The 16813-nt window shown below is 45.5% G+C and overlaps 1 protein-coding gene across 1 annotated transcript; it reads left to right on the forward strand.

Moving 5' to 3' along the window:
• The first annotated feature begins 227 nt into the window (after nucleotides 1-227).
• LOC141109941 (phospholipase A2 inhibitor NAI-like) lies at nucleotides 228-16464 on the forward strand. The gene is made up of 5 exons (XM_073601195.1): nucleotides 228-523; nucleotides 5352-5468; nucleotides 7437-7583; nucleotides 13616-13756; nucleotides 15357-16464. The coding sequence occupies exons 1-5, from the start codon at nucleotides 475-477 to the stop codon at nucleotides 15548-15550; spliced, it is 648 nt and encodes a 215-aa protein (XP_073457296.1). The 5' UTR covers nucleotides 228-474; the 3' UTR covers nucleotides 15551-16464.
• Nucleotides 16465-16813: the final 349 nt, after the last annotated feature.

The raw sequence follows: 16813 nt of genomic DNA on the forward strand, positions 1-16813 counted from the left end.
TTCCATTAAAAGATGTTTCATGTCTAGTCAAGTCAATATAAAATATTACTTTATTCAATGTAATGGTTTGAAAAAAATGCCACATTTTTTTAAATACTGGATAGCAGCATTTGTGCAAAAAAATTGCATACAATTTCCCCCAATATTACTATTGTGTCATATTTATTATGTTAGTCAGAAATTACAGAACATACAGTGATCTGAGAGATGTAGACGTCAACATTAGAATCATTTTCTACCTATTAGGAGAATAGGAGGTACAGTATATATATATATATATATATATGGTTCTAAATTTGGAAACTTTAGTTGCCATTAGAATTCTTTACACTTTGCTCTTTCCATATACACTTTATTACCTCTTTATCTGATGGTCTGGTCCAGCCTGTGTAACCTGAGTGCTATAAATAAAGGACGGCCTATGTAGTATTTACTTCTGACTTCAACATCCGCGTTTTCGGTGAACCTGTCGAGATGAAGCTGTTGGGAATTCTGCTTGTGCTCTCCGCTTTCACTTCGAAAGGTAACTTGTTTTTTTATCATTTTCAGGAGATACAATTAGGATTTCACTGACAACTGTAAATTTAGAAAAAAGTAATCGCCATAAACTAAAGCGCAAGTAGAAAAATATTTTGCTGAGCCCAAATCTTTTTAATCTCTCTGCATATTTATGGAAGGAAATAATAATTTTATGCGGCACTATACATAATTATGCAAACATTGGTGGACAATACAGATAAATACAAATTAAAAAAAAAAAAAAAACAACAAATACGTCCAGTTGTAGAGCAAAAATAATTTCAGCAGTAACAGGACACCATAGAACAAAGAACCCTGCCCATGCAAACATTGTAGATGGATAAGAGGTGGAAACAAGACACAAGGGAAGACATTTATTGTGTATGAGATGGCGATGTACAGGGGGAGATTTACTAATCTGGGGCACTCAGAATCTGGTGCAGCTGTGCATAGTAGCCAATCAGCTTTACAACCTGGAAGCTGATTGGTTTCTATGAAGAGCTGCACCAGATTTTGCACTCTCTAGTTTTAGTAACCTATGTCCTACCTAAAGTATCTCACAAAAGTGAGTACACCCCTCACATTTGTGTAAATATTTTATTTTCATGTGACAACACTGAAGAAATGACACTTTGCTACAATGTAAAGTAGTGAGTGTACAGCTTGTATAACAGTGTAAATTTGCTGTCCCCTTAAAATAACTCAACACACAGCCATTAATGTCTAAACCGCTGGGAACAAAAGTAAGTACACCCCTAAGTGAAAATGTCCAAATTGGGCCCAAAGTGTCAATATTTTGTGTGGCCACCATTATTTTCCAGCACTGCCTTAACCCTCTTAGGCAGGGGTCCTCAAATTACGGCCCGCGGGCCACATGCGGCCCGCCGAGGACATTTTATCCGGCCCACCCCACCCAGGGCCGGATTCCGGACAGGCCAGGCTCGGGCCGGGGCCAGGTCGGCTCGGCTTGGGCAGGTCCACTCTGCTTCAGCAGGGAGCATATCCGCTCCGCTCAAGCCGCCTCCCCCACCCCAGTAATGGAGGGCTCCGTGTGCCGCGCTGCATGCTGGGCAGTGTAGTTTCCAGCACAGTCCCGCGTGGATTCACGTCTTCCTCACGCAGACAGGAGGTGCGGAGGGTGACAGCGAGAGCGGAGGCCTCAGGCAACAGCCTGCTAACAAGTGAGGACCCCTGTCCACCCCACTGTCCCCCTGTCCACCCCTCTGTCCCCCTGTCCACCCCACTGTCCCCCTGTCCACCCCTCTGTCCCCCTGTCCACCCCTCTGTCCCCCTGTCCACCCCTCTGTCCCCCTGTCCATCCCACTGTCCCCCTGTCCACCCCACTGTCCCCCTGTCCACCCCTCTGTCCCCCTGTCTACCCCTCTGCCCCCCTGTCCACCCCTCTGTCCCCTTGTCCACCCCACTGTCCCCCTGTCCATCCCACTGTCCCCCTGTCCACCCCACTGTCCCCCTGTCCATCCCTCTGTCCCCCTATCCACCCCTCTGTCCCCCTGTCCACCCCTCTGTCCCCCTGTCCACCCCTCTGCCCCCCTGTCCACCCCTCTGTCCCCTTGTCCCCCCCACTGTCCCCCTGTCCACCCCTCTGTCCCCCTGTCCACCCCTCTGTCCCCCTGTCCCCCCCTCTGTCCCCCTGTCCACCCCTCTGTCCCCCTGTCCGTCCCCCTGTCCACCCCACTGTCCCCCTGTCCCCCCCTCTGTCCACCCCTCTGTCCCCCTGTCCACCCCTCTGTCCCCCTGTCCACCCCTCTGTCCATCCCACTGTCCCCCTGTGCATCCCTCTGTCCCCCTGTCCATCCCCTATATATATTATTATTTATCATTCATTCTTTTATTCTTTTACACTACAAAAAAGATGTGTGCATAGGAATTTAGGAATTAGTTCATATTTTTTTTTATACTATAGTGCGGCCCCCCAACAGTCTGAGGGACCGTGAACTGGCCCCCTGTCTAAAAAGTTTAAAGGGGTTGTAAAGGTAAAAATTTTTTCACCTTGATGCATTCTATGCATTAAGGTGAAAAAACTTTTGACAGTACCGCCGCCCCCAGCCCCCCCGTTTTACTTACCTGACGCCTCGAATCTTCGCTGCGCGTCCTCGTCATCTTCATTGCAGCTCAGCCTGGTCGCTGATTGGCTGCAGTGGATGGATTGAAAGCAGCGCAGCCATTGGCTCGTGCTGCTGTCAATCACATCCGATGACGCTGCGCGCCGATGGGCGGGGCCGAGTGATACAGCGAGTGGCTATAGCCGCCGGCTGTATCACGGGAGCGCGCCCGCAAGCACTCACCACCATGCGAGCCCTCGCATTAAGGTGGTAAATGCTTGCGGGGAGGAGCTGAAACAGCCGCCGAGGGACCCCAGAAGACCAGGTTCGGGGCCACTCTGTGCAGAACAAGCTGCACAGTGAAGGTAAGTATAACATGTTTGTTATTTAAAAAAAAATAAATAAATAACTTTACAACCCCTTTAAGGACCACTGCTCTTAGGCATGGAGTTCACCAGAGCTTCACAGGTTGCCTCTGGAGTCCTCTTCCACTCCTCCATGACGACATCACAGAGCTGGTGGATGTTAGAGACCTTGCGCTCCTCCACCCTCCGTTTGAGGATGCCCCACAGATGCTCAATAGGATTTAGGTCTGGAAACATTCTTGGCCAGTCCATCACCTTTACCCTCAGCTTCTTTAGCAAGGCAGTGGTCGTCTTGGAGGTGCGTTTGGGGTCGTTATCATGTTGGAATACTGCCCTGCGGCCCAGTCTCCAAAGGGAGGGGACTATGCTCTGCTTCAGTATGTCACAGTACATGTTGACATTCATGGTTCCCTCAATGAACTGTAGCTCCCCAGTGCCAGCAGCACTCATGCAGCCCCAGACCATGACACTCCCACCACCATGCTTGACTGTAGGCAAGACACACTTGTCTTTGTACTTCTCACCTGGTTGCCACGACACACGCTTGACACTATCTGAACCAGATAAGATTATCTTGGTCTCATCAGACCACAGGACATGGTTCCAGTAATCCATGTCCTTAGTCTGCTTGCCTTCAGCAAACTGTTTTCAGGCTTTCTTGTGCATCATCTTTAGAAGAGGCTTCCTTCTGGAATGACAGCCATGCAGACCAATTTGATGCAGTGTGCGGCGTATGGTCTGAGCGTTGACAGGCTGACCCACCACCTCTTCAACCTCTGCAACAATGCTGGCAGCACTCATACGTCTATTTCCCAAAGACATCCTCTGGATATGACGCTGAGCACGTGCACTCAACTTCTTTGGTCGACCATGGAGAGGCCTGTTCTGAGAGGAATCTGTCCTGTCAAACCGCTGTATGGTCTTGGCCACCGTTCTGCAGCTCAGTTTCAGGGTTTTGGCAATCTTCTTATAGCCTAGGCCATCTTTATGTAGAGCAGGGGTCTCAAACTGACGGCCCTCCAGCTGTTGGGGAACTACACGTCACATCATGCCTCTGCCTATGGGAGTCCTGCTTGCAACTGTCAGCCTTGCAATGCCTCATGGGAATTGTAGTTCTGCAACAGCTGGGGGGCCACCAGTTTGAGACCCCTGATGTAGAGCAACAATTCCTTTTTTTCAGATCCTCAGAGAGTTCTTTGCTATGAGGTGCCATGTTGAACTTTCAGTGACCAGTATGAGAGAGTGAGAGCGATAACACCAAAATTAACACACCTGCCCCCCATTCACACCTGAGACCTTGTAACACTAAAGAGTCACATGACACCGGGGAGGGAAAATGGCTAATTGGGCCCAATTTGGACATTTTCACTTAGGGGTGTACTCACTTTTGTTGTCAGCGGTTTAGACATTAATGGCTGTGTGTTGTGTTATTTTGAGGGGACAGCAAATTTACACTGTTATACAAGCTGTACACTCACTACTTTACATTGTAGCAAAGTGTAATTTCTTCAGTGCTGTCACATGAAAAGATATAATAAAACATTTACAAAAATGTGAGGGGTGTACTCACTTATTTGAGATACTGTATGTCTTGATATCAACTGCTTTTAATACCGTGTACAGAAAAGCTCAGCCTGGGAGATGGAATCAGACCGTGAAACACATGTGATTACAAGTAACATGCTGCAGTAAGAGAGGGGAGAAAAGATAACCTCATCAGTTAGCTGTTGCTTCATTGTCCAGTCACTGGTTGGGGGCTGGGACACTACCAAACTTAATTACTTAAAGCGGAGTTCCACCCAGGTGTCCTGACCCCCTGACAAGCCACATTTGGCATGTAATTTTTTTTTTTTTGGGGGGGGGGGGGCAGGTACCTCGTTTTGACAGGTACCCAGCTCACACTTCAGCTCATGGTGCCAAGGCGTAGAGCGGAAGTTCTCCTCTCCCCCCTCCCTCATTGCAATCTTCTAGGATAAGGCACAGGTCACAAAAGATTGCGTGGCCATTCAGAACGCGCAGCGCGCACCTAGCTGTGAAGTTGCAAGCTGTCACAGCTGCGTGCCCACACTTGCAATGTCAGTGCTGAGGAGAGGAGAAGGAGACAAGCGAGGCTTCAGGCGGCCTCATCGCAGGACCGTGTCTGTTTATTAAAATTAAGCAGGTACACTTTTTGTAGCTGCTGACTTTTAATAAACACAGAATTGGGTGGAACTCTGCTTTACCTGCACAGGGAAATATGTTAGGCTATGCTATCTGGCAGAGCTGTGTAAATCTCAGTACTGACTGGACAAAATTATGAATCCTTTGACAGGCTAAAAAAAAGCTCCCCTATATTTATTACTTCTGTGCATATATTGGGTAGCCTGGGAATCATCTTTAAAATACTTTGCCTTTTATTTTATAGGTTATTCAATCTCGTGCAAAAATTGTTGGCATTTTTCAACAGTACCCTGTAAGGAACCAACTGTGTCATGCCCAAATGATCAAATTTGTGTTGCCTCCTTAACTGAGGTCATAGTGGGTAAGTTTTCCACTGACTTATACATAGTTTTTTGTCCTTATTGTCCTCCAGATCTTCCCCTATTACTGTATACACGGGAACCCCTATGTGTTCAGAACACATGGGTGTAGCATAAGGGGTTTCAGGGGTCACAATCGCAACCCCGCCCCTGCAGCCTCCCTGTCATATTATCATATCCTCCACAAAGTCCAGCTCTGATCTGCCCTAGGGCCCCACAGCCACGCTCCAATACTGGGCTTCCACTTTGCCCTCCACAGTCCACACCCCTCTGTTTTCATTAGCTGGGGAGAAGCTGTGAGCCATTTCCTGAATGGAGAGGAGCACGGGGTGAGAAGAGCCCAGGATGGGGAAGTGTCTGTGCTGTGTGCTGGCAACATGGAATGGTAACCGAGCTCAGCGAGTTAAGAGGAGAAGAGTGCCGTCCTGTAGCCACGATGGGACGGATGTTACTGGTGAGGTAAGACACCTCATAGTGTCTCCTAGACACAAGCTGGGATTCATTGTACCCCCCACTCTGCTTACCCCACTTCCCTGACAACTGGGGAAAAGACACACACCTCTGGGAAGTGACCTTCCCCCAACACCTGCCAACACTGACAAAGAAACCTTCAGAAACGTCTAAAACAAATCCCTTAACACCTCCTGAGGGGCTGCAGGCTCCAGATTTTGTGTCACATGGCTTTGTCCCCCCCAGATCTAAGTTGCGCCCCCCCCCCAAAAGCCCCCTGACCACCCCCTCCACCTTGAATGCTATACCTGGCTGCTGAGCTCGTTTCCCATTACGGCACTCTATACTGCTTCTCCTCCGCAGGGCTGAAATCACATTCCTTTACACAGCCAGTCAGCCATGATCTGCACAGGGAGTATCTGCCTTCTGCAACTACACTGCAGTTCCGAGCAGAGAATTTCTCAGGTCAGAACGGCAACATAAAAGCCAGATACACCTTGTGAAGGCTGACAGACTGTGTGTAAAGGAATGTGATTCCATCCCTGTGTAGTGTGTGTGTGTGTGTGTGTGTGGGGGGGGGGGGGCTGTATACAATGCTGGCATGGGAAAGGAGCCTGCTAAGTGACCTGCTAGGGGGCCCTGTCCTCTGATTCTCCAGCGGTGATCCCTGTCCTCTGATTCTCCAGCAGTGATCCTTGGCCTCTGATTCTCCAGCAGTGATCCCTGTCCTCTGATTCTCCAGCCGTGATCCCTGTCCTCTGATTCTCCAGCAGTGATCCCTGGCCTTTGATTCTCCAGCAGTGATCCCTGTCCTCTGATTCTCCAGCGGTGATCCCTGTCCTCTGATGTAAGGAGACTCTGGGAACTCAAAACTCTTAAGACACTTTGAGTATCTTGGTGTGCGGAGGGTGTATCTTCATGCACGGTGTAAGTGGTGGGTGGTAGTGGGGGGGGGGGGGGGGGCATGTCAGCTTTTGCATCAGGGCCCACAAGCTTCAAGCTATGCCTCTGTATGGTTGCATGTTAGGGACCAGGATTATACTGAGATTCCTGCCAAGCTGGCCCATTGCCTCTCCAGATAGGACACACACCTATCTTTAGAGAGGAACTCTGCCATATTGTGACACTTACTCTCCTGGTCTGAGGCCCACCTTCTTGTTCTCAGCCTGAGGCCTGTTACCCGGAATAAAGAATGTCCACACATGGGGTACCTTTCATGATTTGCATAGCATTACCATCCATAATCTAACTTCCTGAACAGTGTCTTTATAGTGTAGTGTATAATTGCTCCATAACTCAACTCCTTGAACAGTTGTCTCTATACTGCGGACCACATGACTGCAGCTAACACAAACTAAAAGCTAAAACCATCTTACGCTGCTAGTTGCTCAGTGATGACCATCGGAATTTAGAAATCAAACATTCTACATTATGTCAGTCTGCTCTACAATACAGTGATCTTGATTTACATGTGGCTGATATCTACCAAGATGTAATACTGCGTCTTATATAACATGCAGGAGCTGCAGTTACATCACAATATTCCTTATCATGTGGAACACAGAGTGAGTGTAACGTCACTGGAAGCCTGAACTTCATCTATGGCAAGATCTTGACAGGAACTTCATGCTGTTCCACTGATAACTGCGATCCACCTACACCGCAATGTAAGTACATAATGAGCCCTTTTCTGGATCATTAAAGACTTGACAACACCCAAATTCCAAAAAGTCTATTGCTCTCTTTCTGACCTTCTCTCTGTCTCTATCATGATTGAGTTCTTCAAGGGATAACTAAGAAGTAAAATGGTCTTGTCGGCCAACAGACATATAAGTGTAGTGCCATCCCTGTAGGAGCTGCTAGTATCCGCTCTTGTTCAGCTCTTCAACCAGGCACACAGTATTTTACATAGCCAGTCACACACTTAGGCTCGTTTCTTCAGTAATCAGTCTAGGGGTTTTTGGTTGTTTTTGATGTTTTATTGAGAACTTGGACAGGGAAGGGAATGTGGTGAGATACTCCAGATTCAACTAATTACATTGAGGACAACTTCTTTACTGAACTGTGGAACTTCTTGAGCAAGTCCTCTGTAAGGATTATGGACTGTTGCTCTTCAGGACACTAGCCAGTATCCACTTTCTGCTGAACCCAGTAGCTGACTTTCCTAGCACAGAGGGATAGCCTTAAAAAACAAGGTCCCTAGAGCTCTGCAATCTGTACTCACAAGGCCTCAGGACCGAATGGTTGTCTTCTTCCACTCATCCAGCAGCAAAGTCTAAAACAGATCCTCTCAGGCACGGCTCCCTACAGTCAGCTCTTCAGAACACTTGGGTCAGCTCTCCAACTTCCAGGCCTCCCACCTGAGGCCACATGGCAGGAGGTGCTGAGGAGGGCAGAGCGCCACCTCCTCAGCTGGACTCTCCTCTCTCGGCAAAGTCCCCTTCCTGTATGTCTCACCGAATATAAATATCCTTCCCAGCTTGCATGGGGGACCCTATGCCTGTAATTGGCTGGGATGGCATTCATATTCATGCTACTAATCTGCATGAGTCACTCCTGTCCATCCAGCCATTTCCAAAACTGCCTGGATACAGATGATCCACAACAGATACAGCAGAACTGTGAAACACACAGGACTCCCTAGCTGAAAAAATGTAGCTTCCCTGTGAGGCCGGAGAGCTGCTATATTTTACCTCTCAGTCTCCTTTTAAGCAGGAGACCATGCTAACTACCATATGTAAATCCTAGCAACCTACCTAGGAGGGTGTGTCATAAGCAGGCTGTGGTCATGCTGATTTATCGTGTTAGCAGCTGGCCCAGTTCCCGGGCTTTTTGATCCCAGTCAGCCCACCTGTGGTATAAAAAGGGGAAGGCTGAGGTCCAGGGTTCATTCTGTTCCTGCTCTTGCCTCGACTCATGGTATTGGGCCTTCTGCGCTTTGCAGTCCTCTAAAGGCCCGGTGGTTCTGGAGGACTTCCAAGCAATGGAGAATACCAGCATGGACTAACACTTCATAGAGGTATGCCTGGGCAGCCACACAACTTGAGTTAGGATTAGGGATTGGACTTGTTCATATTGGACTGTGATGTCTGATGTCAAAGTCTTTTCAGTAAATCTACATTAACTGTTCTAAGCCTGGTCTGAAGTTATTCAAAGGGGTGCACATGGGTTCTGGCGTATATAAAGAACCAGGGTCTGTATAGCACAAAGGTAGTGAAATGTAATTAGTTGAACTGTCATGCATGTTTTTAACGCATACTTTTAGACAGGATAATTTGGTTGGTTGCAGGCTGGTCGGTAAGTTGAACTGGGAATTCTCTTAGATTTTGTTTGATATGCTAGTTATAGGTGGAGGCAGTGGCCATTTGTACTGTTGGAATACCAGTGAGGGGAAGCACTGGACATCTTCGTTGCCATTGTGCTATTTGCTGGGTGTCCAGTACGCCCCTGTGCCTTTAAGGAGGAGTGGGCTCCCTACAGGCTCACCTGCTCTACCTACCCATTATTATGTATGTGCTTCTACTACGGAGGCTCTCAAAATTTATAGAGTTGTGACCAGTGGTGGCAAACAAACTGAAAAATACTGAAAAAAAAAAAACATCAATTGCAGCCTTACTGTGCTATCAAACACAGCCACTGTGCCCATCAAATGCCGCCACTTAGCCCATCAAACGCTGCCACTGTGCCATCAAACGCTGCCATTGTGTCCATCAAATGCTGCCACTGTGTCCATCAAATGCCGCCACTGTGCCCATCAAACGCAGCCACTGTGCCCATCAAACGCTGCCACTGTGCCATCAAACGCAGCCACTGTGCCCATCAAACGCTGCCATTGTGCCCATCAAATGCAGCCACTGTGCCATCAAATGTGACCCCCCCGCCCACTCACCTTCTGCCTGGCACTTACCCTGTCTCGGTGGGGCAGCGGGTGACAGTTGTGAGGGGTGTCCTCCATTAGTCTCCTCCCATCCTCTCCCATCAGGCATCCAATCACAGCGCCTGCCGTTTCAGCCAATCAGGTGACAGATAACATACCCGAGCACCTGATTGCCGGAGAGGCGGCTCAGTGTTAGGACAGCGAATATTCATTCTCTGTTCTAACGCACCTGGGTGAACTGCGAGCGCCAAGCATGGCGCTCGCAGGTCACCTTTTTTGACGCCTATTAGAGCCTATGGCTCTAATCAGGTGCTTCAAAAACACCCCAAGCCGCTGTAATTCAGGCGCCCGGTACCCGAAAAGGGGCCGGGCGCCTGAAAGGGGGTGGCAGCGATTAGATTAGATGCATGAATCTATCCATTGGTCATAGAGGGGGTGACTGGAAAGAGGGGGCGGCGCCCGTGCGCCCTTATCGACGCACCGCCACTGGTTGGGCATGCAGATAATACTGGGATGGCGTGAAGTGGCTGTGCAGCTTATACATGTATTTGCAAATATGTGCAAACTAAACCCCTGTTTTAGCACATACTGTTAGACAGGATAATTTGTTTGGTTGGAGGCTGGTCGGTAAGTTGAGCTTGAAATTTTCTGTGGTTTTGTTTGATATACTTGAATGACCAGACGAATACACAACAGCTGTCAAAAATCTGATAATGCGCCCTAAGAGGCAGCCAGCGTAATGAGTCAATAACTTCATACAAGTCATGGAATTTGCAGTTAATTATATATGCACAGCTGGACTTACGTAAATAACAAATCCAGATCTACTGTAGGTGCCTCGCCTATTAAATGCCTGAACTGTCACACTAGAGCTGTCTGTGATCGTATCATGTGCCTGACCAGGTGTTTCGTCAGATTAGGCGAGCCGTCAGATTTTGTAACAAAAGTGACGTTCAGTCGCCGCCATCTTGTTACACCCCGCACTCGTCCACAGTAAGGATAAAGTGAGAAGGTGGCAAGCGGACATCTTGTTACACCCACAGGAGTCTTGCATTTGATCGCTCCACAGAGAGGCAGAACGGGGATCTATGTATGTAAACAAACAGATCCCCGTTCTGACAGGGGAGTAGAGAGAGATCTGCTGTTCCTAGTAATCAGAAACAGCAATCTCTCTCCTCCTTCAATCACTCCCATCACCCCACAGTTAGAAACACCTCTCTAGGAAACACTTAACCCCTTGATCGCCCCCTAGTGTTAACCCCTTTCCTGCCAGTGACATTTATACAGTAATCAGTGGCTAATTTTAGCTTTGATCGCTGTATAAATATCACTGGTCCCGAAAAGTGTCAAAAGTGTCCGATCTGTCCGCCGCAATGTTGCAAGCCCACTAAAAGTCACAGATCTCTGCCATTACTAGTAATAAATAAAAAATAAAAATGCCATAAAACTATCCCCTATTTTGTAGACGCTATAAATTTTGCGCAAACTAATCAATATACGCCTATTGCGATTTTCTTTTTACCAGAAACATGTAAAAGAATACATATTGATGAAGAAATTAGTTTTTCTAAATTTTTTGGGGGATATTTATTATAGCAAAAAGTTAAAAATATTATTTTTTTCAAAATTGTCGCTTTTTTTTGTTTATAACGCAAAAAATAAAAACCACAGAGGTGATCAAATACCACCAAAATAAATCTTTATCTGTGGGAAAAAAGGACATACATTTTGTTTGGGTATAACGACGCACGACCGCGCAATTGTCAGTTAAAGCGATGCAGTGCCTTATCGCCAAAAATGGCCTGGTCATTAAGGGGGAAAATCTTTCCGGTCTTTAGGTGGTTAATAGTTAGTTATTATTAGTTATTATTTCAGATTTTCACATTTTTTGAATTTTCGTTCTTTGGAATTTTTATATTTTTGTTCTTATTTTCAAATTTAGGATTTTCATTTTTTTCTGACTTATCGAAATAACAAATACCGCATCTAAACAAATGGAAAAAAAAATTTTCCTAATATACAAATTAATTCAAAATAACGAATTTCGATCATAACGAATGACCCAAAAAATAAAAACAAAGTTGAAAACGAACACATTTTTCGGCAGTGAATATGTCTAATAGGCTTACCAGATCAAAATTACCTTTTTATTATAGAAGGGTCAAAACACATTTAGAACACCAAACATTCTGTGGATCTTCTTGAATGTAGTCATCAACAGGTAAGAAGTACAATGACCCTATTAAGGGACACTCCAAAGGAACTCCTCAATCATATATCCATGCATTGTATCCAGGTATTGACATATCAAAGAAAAGATAGAAAGCTCCTCATAGTGTTTACCAGTTAAAATTGTTCTTTAATAAAAAGTAGGAACACTCACATGTAAAGAAGTAAAAAAAAAACACTTGTATACAAACTCTGGCAGGTAACTACAAAATGGTCTCCTGATGATGTCACAGCAGGCTCCGCCCTATGTGTTTTGCCACGTCTTCCGGGGCATGATCTTTTTTCATTATTGGACTTTCTAATACATAGAGACTCTTTCACATAATTTTTTGCACTTTGATGTCTGGGAAGTAGCGCAACATTCTATATCACATAGGGAATTATATTCCTGTTTGTTGTGCACGTTGAGAGTGATTGTAATCATCTGGGCACTTGGTACATAGGCTGTCGGCTCTTCATAAAGCAGCTGTGTCAAACCAGCATCCGATCGAGTGTGTCAGAGGATGGCATATTCTATAGCAGTGTTTCTCAACTCCAGTCCTCAAGGCATCCCCAACAGGTCATTTTTTCAGGATTTCCCTCAGATGAAATGGCTGTGGTAATTACTAAGGCAGTGAAACTGATCAAATCACCTGTGCAAAATAATGGGAAGCCTAAAAACATGACCTGTTGGGACGCCTTGAGGACTGGAATTGAGAAACACTGTTCTATCGAAATTAGCAAGTGGCAGGACCGTTTTGCATCAGCAAGAAAAGAGGCAACCAAAGCAAACTACTGGCCAATTTCTATCTTCCAGGCAAAGTGAGCAAAAACTTGGGAAAATTTGCTCATCACCAGGGCTAAATATTAAAAAATCCAGCATTCATATACATTCATGTCTATTCAGGCATTGCATTCTGTCTCCTCTACTTCTACATCTCCCTGGCTTGTCGCTTTCTTTCTCTCTTCAAACATATGTGTATATAAATATTTGTTGTTTTCAGCTGCAGAATCTGTAAGCTAATATTAAAATATCTCTTTAGGGCTACTTTACACTTGCTTCAAAACACCTGCTGTTGCTTGGTGCTTTGATGAGGCTTCCATGAGGCTTCGGGCTTTGATGGGGCTTCGGTGGGGCTTTGGTGGAGCTTTGGTGGGGCTTCGGTGAGGCTTCGGTGAGGCTTGGTGGGGCTTCAATTAGGCTTCGGTGGGGCTTCAATGGGGCTTCAAGCAAGCTTTGCCATAGACTTCTTTGGAGGCTTTGAAGACACTTTGAAGCATAACTGAAGCTACATGGGGTATATTTTTGAAGCGAAGCTGAAGCAAAGCAAAGCAAAAGCATGTGTAAACATGACTGTAAGCTATCCATTTTATTTAGTGAGATGAGCTTTGACTAGCATTCAGAGAGCTTTAACAGAGCCTGTCAGAAGCCTTGTTGAAGCAAGTGTAAATGAGCCTAAAGTGGTACTTTATGTACAAAAGAAAAATGGGTGAACAGGCAGGATTATGAATGCAGAAACAACATGCTTTGTCTATAGGATAGCAGTTATATTGTTGACTAGGTTCTCATATACAATTTTGTTCAAGTGCTTATCAACATTTGCTTTACTTTAGTACCAGTGGACAGCTCAATAAAGAACGGGCTGACATGTCGGACATGTTATTCGGACTCATCTGACTACTGTTATAACGGGGATAAAATAGAATGCACCGGGGATCAGACTAAATGTGGACGTATGGCTAGAACACTAACTGGTACGTTGCATGAGGGTGAACCTGGACTATTCCCTAGAGTTTGCTGTATTTTTTTACTTGCTTGTATTTTTACCATCTTACTACTCTAGTACAATGCTTTGTAATCAACAGTATGAAATTTACAGACATAAAGTAATTCTTAGGTGAAGGTACCAACTCGTACCTAAATATGTTCCAAATGCATCCCATTTATGTTTTAGAGGGTAAAGCCATCTTTAGACAGTTGTCCATGCTTGGTGAACTTGTCCAACAGTCCATTCATTTGGGTTCAAAACATACAAACTCGTGTATTCCCTTATATAACCTCTCCTAAAATGCTTCTGTAGTTCTACTTAATAGGGATTGGGTGAAATTTAGTTCAGCTGAACTCATGGGAAACTGCCACATGATAGAAGGCTGCCATCCCAATCAGCTTTGACCGTAGAATTTCCTGCCCCGCAGCTGCATGTAACAACACGGGCGAAATGCTGGTGACATCATTGACCTTATATGGCAATATGGCCATAGTCGGACCATGATATATAAATAAATAATATATATTACAGAATCTCACAAAAGTGAGTACACCCCTCACACTTTTGTAAATATTTTATTCTATCTTTTCATGTGACAACACTGAAGAAATGACACTTTGCTACAATGTAAAATAGTGAGTGTACAGCTTGTATAACAATGTCAATTCGCTGTCCCCTCAAAATAACCCAATACACACCCATTAATTTTGAAACCGCTGGCAACAAAAGTGAGTACACCCCTAAGTGAAAATGTCCAAATTGGGCCCAAAGTGTCAATATTTTGTGTGGCCACAATTATTTTCCAGCACTGCCTTAACCCTCTTGGGCATGGAGGTCACCAGAGCTTCACAGGTTGCCGCTGGAGTCTTCTTCCACTCCTCCATGACGACATCACGGAGCTGGTGGATGTTAGAGACCTTGCACTCCATCACGTTCCGTTTGAGGATGCCCCACAGATGCTCAATGGGGTTTAGGTCTGAAGAAATGCTTGGCCAGTCCATCCCCTTTAGCCTCAGCTTCTTTAGCAAGGCAGTGGTTCTCTTGGAGATGTGTTTGGGGTTGTTATCATGTTGGAATACTGCTCCGAAGGGAGGGGATCATGCTCTGCTTCAGTATGTCACAGTACATGTTGGCATTCATCCCATCCAAAGATCCCCTTCAATGGTCACCAAGGCAAATAGTCAGGGTAGAACCCCCCACCCAATGGTCACAAGAACAAACAGTTAGGGTAGATCCCCAATGGTCTCCAAGACAAATAGTCAGGGTAGCTCCTCCACCCAATGGTCACCAGAACAAACATTTAGGGTAGATCCCCCCAATGGTCACCAGAACAAACAGTTAGGGTAGATCCCCCAGTGGTCACGAGGACAAATAGGGTAGAGCCCCCTCAATGGTGAGCAGGACAAATAGTCAGGATAGATCCCCCAATGTGTGAAATAGACCAGTATGAGAGCCTTCCCCACTCTATAAAAAGCTAAATAAACATTCAACCTTGACATCCCCTTTAATTAACAGTGTATGAACTGATTGAAAGTATCATATTACCTAAATGTGGTGTTTTTATTTCCCTCCACACATTCCTCCAGGAACATTCACTTTGAAGGAGGCTATCCGTGGCTGCACCACTGGAAGCTTCTGTGATATACTGGGCAACCAGAAGGATTCTCTTAGTGGTTTAAACGTTGACATGGCGATGTACTGCAGCGATGGAGCAGCCGGCCTGTACAACGGACTCATCTACTTTGTAACTGTTGCCTTGTTGACCACACTGCTGCTCTAAATGAGAAAAACAAGAAAGTCATAACTGTTAATTATTTTCATAAAGTTTTAAAGCAAATTAAAAGCCAAACATTTTTTTTTTTTTAGTTTTGGATGGGGTCAGGTTTTCATTGCCTTGTGTTCCCAACAAAGACATTTTCTTTCTCTCATTTCGTTCTGGAGACCCGGTCCCCAAAAAATCCAACATCTTACAACTGCCATTGGAACAAAGGTGGAGGAGAAATCATCCATTGGGGACACTTGTGCCAGTTATTACTGTCCAAGAGGGAACATCCGACATTTGGAAAGATTTTTCCTTTGACTTCTTTTTCTGCTCAGGGACAAGAAGTAAGGGAAATATTCCCAATGGGGTAGAAAAATTAAAAGGGCTTTAAATGTTCTATAGTTTATCCAACATTTAAAAAAAAAAAACAGTGTTGGCTTTGGATATAATTTGAAGGCTCTGTAATAACTATATACAGTTTTAAATTATTATATAATTAGGTTTAATTTATGATATTCCTCAAGGTCACCTAATGACATTAAGCTAATAGAACTTCAAAAACAATCTGGGAGGGGGGGGGGGAGTAAAAGCACTTTATTTAACTGATCCTCCACTTCCCTGGGCAACAACGCTCTCCAATGCTCTGGTGGTGAACTGTCCCTTGGCTGGCTGCCTCGTGTCCAGTGTGGAGCTATGGACCCTACGTTGATCTTGATGACTTTAAGGCCTTAGACCGGTGGAGCATGGAAGAGAGGATGGTGTGGGGACCGGTCTAGCAGGGCAGAGGATTGGAATTGTAAATCTAGTTTTCCATGGTCCCTAGACCTAAACACGTTACCCAGTGGTGTAAGGGCACAGTCCTACTGCCAGGAAGAAGAATTTTCTCTCTCTCTCTCTCTCTCTCTCTCTCTCTCTCTCTCCCCCTCTCTCTCTCTCTCTCTCTCTCTCTCTCTCTCTCTCTCTCCTCCCCCCCCCCCCCCCCCGTTAGAAGATTAGAAAAGAAAAATGATATTCACACACACTTTAGGAACAATCGCATTTTATTGAATAAAACAAATAAAAATCTATATTTGAAATGCAACAAAATGTATTGGATGTTCTATGTTGTCTTTTTGTTAATCAATATTAAATGCTTGTGGGCTCTCGGACCTCTTGTTTGGCACTCTCATTGGACTTTATACAAGTAAGTCTTCAAATCTGAACCCCCCCCCCCCCCCCGTTCTACAGACCCCCTTTTTTGGTTGAGAGCAGCATCACCAGAAGAGCTGTGCCTTAACAGAA

This window comes from Aquarana catesbeiana, linkage group LG10 (assembly GCF_042186555.1).
Source record: "Aquarana catesbeiana isolate 2022-GZ linkage group LG10, ASM4218655v1, whole genome shotgun sequence".
In the NCBI taxonomy this organism is placed as follows: domain Eukaryota; kingdom Metazoa; phylum Chordata; class Amphibia; order Anura; family Ranidae; genus Aquarana; species Aquarana catesbeiana.

Excerpts from the sequence above, each read along its gene's own strand:
- LOC141109941 (XM_073601195.1), top strand. The coding sequence starts at position 475 with ATGAAGCTGTTGGGAATTCTGCTTGTGCTCTCCGCTTTCACTTCGAAA. Across the intron at positions 5,469-7,436 it reads CTTAACTGAGGTCATAGTGG|GAGCTGCAGTTACATCACAA; the intron begins GTAAGTTTTCCA and ends TATAACATGCAG. Across the intron at positions 7,584-13,615 it reads CGATCCACCTACACCGCAAT|TACCAGTGGACAGCTCAATA; the intron begins GTAAGTACATAA and ends GCTTTACTTTAG.